Genomic DNA, 6,286 nt, shown 5'->3' with positions numbered 1-6,286 from the left:
GGCTTGGAGAGACACTGGGCATGTTCTTACCATAGCAAGACCAGAAGCTTCCAGAAGGATGAGAGGAAATACACAATGCCTCTTTAGGTCTACATATAAAATAAAAACTTGATATGTAAAGAAAGCATGTGTGATGGCTTAATGGGCAGCCTTGGGGGTACATAAAATAGTGTGGTGTCTCACAATCCATGATACATTGACTTTGGTGAAATACATCCGTCTTCCCATTCTATGTTCATACGTCCTGTTTTCCCAACGATCTAAAAATGATCTTGTGCCTGTTTTTCTAATGGCCAAGGAAAGAATTTTATAAAGGTAACAGAATTTTCAGAGGAAGCACTTTAAAATAATGGCTAGCCAATAGTAAATCCTACGTACATGTTAACTATTGCAATCATTTGCCCACCTCAATGGATTTGTCATCTTTGCTCTGAACTGGAATTACATCAAATTCTGAGACAAATGACTTCCATGGCTTAATGGTCAACTGTGGGTTGCAAACCCCAGCTCCAACACCTTCTGTGCTGTGTGGCCTGAGGTAAGTCACTTAGCTTCTCTGATCCTCAGATTCTTCTTTTCTAAACCTGCGCCCCCTCCTTGAGGAAGAGTCTCGTCCTCAGATTACTGGCCCAGCCCACCACTCTGAGCCCCGGCCACTGTAAGCGGAGTTCGAGACACGTCCAAGTCCCGCCCCCAGCTGTCCTCCCCTCCTCCGGATTCCTAGGCGCTGGGACCCGTCATCCCACTTCGTGCAGACACACGGCCTTCTGGGAGTTGTAGTTTCTGCGATCTCGGCGCGGCACCTTCTCAGAGTTGTAGTTCTTCGGAGCCGCGCGCTAGTCCTACTCTCAGAGCGCACGCGCAGTCCGCGCCCGCCTGGCGCTACAGCCCTTCCCCGGCGGCCGGCCTTCTTTACCTGTGTGATCTCCACGTCTGCGCCACAGCGGGACGAGAGGTCACCGGAGGGCCCTGCGGGCCAGAGATCGAGGAGAATCTGACCTGAACTCACCAGGTTCGGCAGCAGCCGCCCCAGGCCTCCCGAGCTGGTCTCGGGAGGCGAAGGCGCGGTGTGTGGCACGCGCGAATGAGTTTGCCAGTGAGCATGTGTGCGTGTCTGTGGCTCTCTGTACGTTCGTCATTCCAGCGGCGTGTGCATCTGAGTCTTGCCCCGTATGTCACCGTGTTTGCACCTGCAAGACTCCACAACTTCGTGCTCAGGCCCCGTGCACGTGATTCCTCACACATGTTTGCGTGTGGGTGACTCACAGTTTGTGCCCTTGCGGATGTGTAACTTGTTCCTGCGACCCAGCATAAGAGTCTGTCCCCACGTGTCACTGTGTGTTTGCACCGTGGTGGCATATGCATTAATGAGTGTGTCTGTGCCTTGGGACCTGTGCCCATGTGTGACTTTGGGCATGTGTGGAACTTGTTCTGCGTGTGAGGGGTATGCAAAGGTGTAGGATGGCTCAGTGCATGTGCCTTCCATCCTGGAGCTGGGCGGCGGAGGTGTGCCTGTGTCATTCTGTGTATGCCTGAGTGTGACTGCGTCTGGAGGGCAGTGTAAGTGTGTCACAGGGTGTGTTTATGGCAGACACTGTGCAAGTGTGGCATCACTGCGTGTGTGCTTCTGTGTGTGAGGAAAAAGCTGCACACATGTGGCTTTGAACACCTGTGAAGGTTGACCCACTGGGTGTGACTCCAGGTGTGCCACTGTGGGTGGTGACACAGTGAGTAGCCTGCCTGAGTGGAACAGGGCAGTGTGCCTGTGTGTGTGTAGCTACCTGTGCATGTGCAAGCATGGACTGCAGTGTGCAAGCCTGCCTGCCACCTTGTGTGTGGGGAGGACTGTGTGCCACAGCATATGGGTGGCCGGGTAAGGGCATGTGAGTTCCAGGGCGGGGTGCGGGGCCATGACTGCCCCCAAGGTGTAATTGCATGTGACTCCGTGTGTCTGTGTGACATGATGTGTGTGTCTGTCTCTGAGTGTGTCTATGTCTCCCCTTCAGGTGCCTGTTTGTGTGTGTGACCATCCTGGGTTTACCCCCCACATCCACTTCACACACACACACACACACACACACACACACACACACACACTACCCTGCATTTTGGCTCCACCCACCTGAGTCTGCCCCAGAATCCTTCTTCATGGGTCCTATTTCTTTCTCCCACAGATGCCAACTGGACCCATGGAGGCATGGTGGCTAGAACCGGGACCCCAGCCTAAGTGACACGGACAGGATCTGATGCTCCCAAGACCACAAGGTGGGTACTACTACTGCTCTGGGGACTCAGCTGGGCCCAACACGGGCCTCAGGACTGCCTATGGGCGTGGCACCAAAACTACAGGTGTTTGCTCAGAAGTCATTTTCTCAGTGAGACCTGTGCTATGGGAAGAGCATTCCAGGTAGATGGAACGGCCAATGCAAAAGCTTGAGGCAGGAGCACGCCTGGTGTATTTGTGGAACAGGGAGGTGGCTTGTGGCTGGAGCAGTGCATGTTCCAGGCAGGTGGGGATATTGTAGAGGATGAGGTCTGGTGCCAGGCAGCCCCAGTGTGGTCTGGCATCACCACTTCTGGGGACCTCTGAGGAATAAATGAGCTAATAAGTAGCAAGAGCTTAAAGGGAACCAGGCACATAGCTCTGTGTCCAATGAGTGCCAGTTATTACAGCTGCCATGATAATATTCCTGTGTTGGCTTCAGAGTGGCTGAGACCAGCACAGCTGTTCCTGTGCCCACAAGTCACCTGGGGCTTTTGTTAAGCAGATTCCCAGTCACCCCACCTGGGGAGGGACCAACCTCTGCATGTGCCTGGGCCAGGGTGGAGTGGTTAGCCTTTGCCACATACTTCCATTAACCCAAAAAATAAATGGTCTAGTTTGGCCTGTTTTTAAGTCTAAATTGCATTATACCTGATATATTCTTTTACATTCTACTTTGTTTGCCAACACTGTATTTGAGGTTCTGAACGGGTGCAGTAGCTGACGGTCATTTGTATTTATGCTGTGAGATGTTCGTGTGAATGTACCATTTAGTTGTCCTTTCCCTCATTAGTGGACGGTTGGATTGTTTCTGGTATCTGGCCATTACAGACAATCTCGAGATACGCCTCCTGGCACACACGTGTGCTCACATTCCAGAAAATGTAAGTACTGGGCCACGGGATGTGTTTACAGCTTTCCTGGAAAATGCCAGTGGTTTTTCCAGCAGTGTGTTATGTGTGGAATGTGGGGGCTGCTTTTTCCGCTATGTGTGGAGGGGACTGATTTTTCTACTGAAAAGGAAACCGTCCCTCTTGGTGTGTTAGTCAGCTCAGGCCACCATAACGAAATACCATCGACTTGGTGGCTTAGACAACTGTGTTGCTCACAGTTCTGGAGGCTGGAATTCCGAGATCAGGATGCCAGCACGGCCCAGTTCTGGTGAGAACCCTCCTCCCAGCTTGCAGATGGTCACCCTCTCTCTGTGTCCTCACATGGTGGACAGAGTGAGCTCTGGTCTCTTCCTCTTCTTATGAGGAAGAGCTCTGGTCTCTTCCTCTTCTTATAATCCATCATGGGGAGCCTGCCCTCGTGTCCTCTTCTAACCTTAAATAGCTCCCAAAGGCCCCACCTCTGAACACCCTCAAATTAGGGGTTTGGGCTTCCACATATGGGTTTGGTGGGACACATTTTGGTCCATAGCACCACAGGCTGTATTTAAGAGCTAAAGGATTCATATTTCTGCGGGATCTTTTAAAATTGTTTTCAGTTCCACTTAGTCAGTGATTCTCAACTAGGGGTGGTCTTGTCCCCCCAGAGGACACTTGGCAATGTCTGGAGACATTTTTGGTTGTGGCACCTGGGGTTGGCACAGAGAGGGCAGTACTACTGATGTCCAGTGTGTAGAGTCCAGGGATGCTGCTCAACATCCTACAAGTCCCAGGACGGAAGGATCTGACCCAGACTGTCACCAGTGCGGAGGTTGGGACCCTGCACTGGGCCCTTTCTAGCCCAGGACAAATGACAAACCTCTTTGGTTTTGTTTTCTTTCTTCCAGATCCGGTACCGAAATGTGAAATCGAGGCAGCAGCTCAGTGCAGGAATGGAAAGATTCCTGGCCGTCGCTGCCCCCCAGAGCCCCAAGTTGGGAGAAGCCTGGACACCCAATGGTCAGCTTAAGGACCAGCAGGAAAACCCGGAAAGCTGTGTGAAGCCAGAGGCCCACCAGGAGGACCCTGCCGGCGACGGCGCCCAGGAGCGTGGTGACTTCAGCGGAGTCCTGGGAACCAGACCGACCCCTCCGGTTACTCAGGCCACCCATGGGCCCCCGAGGCGCGGCGCCCAAGGAAAGAGCCCAAAGAGGAAGGGCGCAGATGCTGGAGGCCCCGGGAAGCCTTGGAAGTGTGAGGACTGCGGCAAGGCCTTCAGGTACGGCTCAGCGTTTACCCTGCACCGGAGGACGCACACCGGGGAGAAGCCATTTGCGTGTTTGGAGTGCGGGCGCGCTTTCAGCCAGCACGTGCACCTGACGCTGCACCGGCGCGTGCACACGGGCGAGCGGCCGCACGCCTGCGCCGAGTGCGGCAAGGCGTTCCGCCAGGGCTCCTACCTGGCAGCTCACTGGCGCACGCACACAGGCGAACGGCCTCACGTGTGTCCGGACTGCGGCAAGGCCTTCGTGCGGCCGGCGCACCTGGTGCAGCACCGGCGCATGCACACCGGTGAGCGGCCCTTTGCCTGCGGCCAGTGCGCCAAGGCCTTCCGCGGCCGCGCAGCCCTGCTGGAGCACCAGCGTGTACATACAGGCGAGCGCCCGTTTGCCTGCGTGCAGTGCGCGAAGGCCTTCCGCTTCTCCTCCGCGCTGCTGCGCCACCGGCGCACGCACACGGCTGAGCATCCCTACGCCTGCGGCCAGTGTGCCAAGGCCTTCACGCAGGTGGCGCACCTGGCGCAGCACCGGCGCGTGCACACAGGCAAGAAGCCATACACGTGTGCCGAGTGCGGCGCGCCCTTTAGTCAGAGTGCCTCGGTGGCGGGGCACCGGCGCATCCACACAGGCGAGAAGCCGTTCGCGTGCGCACAGTGCGGCAAGGCCTTCACGCAGGTGGCGCACCTGGCGCAGCACCGGCGTGTGCACACGAGTGAGCGGCCCTATGCGTGTGGGGACTGCGGCCGCGCCTTCAGCAGCCGCTCGCACCTGGCACAGCACCACCTGGCGCACACGGGCGCTCGGCCCTACAAGTGCCTGGAGTGCGGGGCCGCCTTCAGCCGCGTGTCCTCCCTGCTCCAGCACCAGAAGATCCACACCGGCGAGAGGCCCTTCCTGTGCGGGGACTGCGGCAAGGCTTTCAGCCAGGGCTCCGCACTCACGCTGCACCGACGCACGCACACCGGGGAGCGGCCCTACGCGTGCCCCGAGTGTGGCAAGGCCTTCCGCAACCGAGCCTACCTGATCCAGCACCGCATCGTGCACACGGGGGAGCGGCCCTACGAATGCAGTGCCTGCGGCAAGGCCTTTGGCTTCTCCTCCGCCCTCATTCGGCACCAGAGGACGCACACCGACAAGAGGCCTCACGAGCGCCGCCTGTGTGGGGACACCTCTACCTGGCTGCCACACCTGAGTGGAGACCTGAGCTTGCACGGGAAGAAGCCTGTTAGCAGTAGTGACCCTGCAAAAACCGCTGGGGACCAGCAGCATGAGAGATGACTGTGACTGGGGCCTCCTGTACCTGGCACTCTGCTGAGTGAACGCTTTCACGGCTCATTGCCAACCTCACGGCACTAGCGGGAGATACCCTCTCATCCCGGTGCTGCCGGAGAGGAAACTGAGGCTCAGAGAAGCTCTCTGAGTTGCTCTAGGGAGGATGTCACAGGGCTGGGACTGCGCCCCACATCTGCTGGATTCCCCGCCACCTTCCTAATTCAAAATTATAAACGTGACCCACCAAAGTAGACCAAAAGAAGTACCTGTGGGTCTGCGGCTGGCCTTGTAATTGTTGATTTCATGATTGAGCAGGCAATGGTTCAATAAATTAAATTGGATAAAAGGTTCAGTCCCTTTGGCGAGGATCTGGGAGGAGAGATTGTGCCTTTTGTACTTCTGGCACCTCCTGGACAGGCCTCACACAGTAGGTCCTCAGGAAGTGCTGGATGATAAAATGAATAGCAGTACAGCCCAGCATCTAGTCATTCAGGGTCAAGGACCACACAGTTGGTTTCCGCCTGTGCCCCAGACACTGCTCATCCCATGTCTCAGCACATAGTACGCCTTCGGGAGATATAAATTAGTAGGCCAGGTAACTG

General features: G+C 56.0%; 1 protein-coding gene across 6 annotated transcripts; it reads left to right on the top strand.

Moving 5' to 3' along the window:
• The first annotated feature begins 809 nt into the window (after positions 1–809).
• On the top strand, positions 810–6,030 carry ZNF835 (zinc finger protein 835). Of its 6 annotated transcripts, none has more exons than XM_019716908.2 (4): positions 810–1,012; positions 2,175–2,265; positions 3,057–3,147; positions 4,041–6,030. In XM_019716908.2, exon 4 carries the CDS (start codon positions 4,086–4,088, stop codon positions 5,688–5,690), a length of 1,605 nt encoding a protein of 534 aa, XP_019572467.2. In that variant the 5' UTR covers positions 810–1,012; positions 2,175–2,265; positions 3,057–3,147; positions 4,041–4,085; the 3' UTR covers positions 5,691–6,030. The 6 variants fall into 6 exon arrangements, with proteins under 6 accessions (XP_019572467.2, XP_019572470.2, XP_019572468.2 ...); XM_019716911.2 differs by having other exon boundaries at positions 810–1,067; XM_074315398.1 differs by having other exon boundaries at positions 999–1,106.
• The last annotated feature ends 256 nt before the right edge of the window (positions 6,031–6,286 follow it).

The sequence above is a fragment of the Rhinolophus sinicus genome, linkage group LG11 (assembly GCF_036562045.2).
Source record: "Rhinolophus sinicus isolate RSC01 linkage group LG11, ASM3656204v1, whole genome shotgun sequence".
Classification (NCBI taxonomy): Eukaryota; Metazoa; Chordata; class Mammalia; order Chiroptera; family Rhinolophidae; genus Rhinolophus; species Rhinolophus sinicus.
The sequence above is the reverse complement of the archived record's forward strand: the minus strand, read 5'-3'. Positions and strand labels throughout refer to the sequence as shown.

Coding starts and splice junctions, on each gene's coding strand:
- ZNF835 (XM_019716909.2), top strand. CDS start 4,086: ATGGAAAGATTCCTGGCCGTCGCTGCCCCCCAGAGCCCCAAGTTGGGA.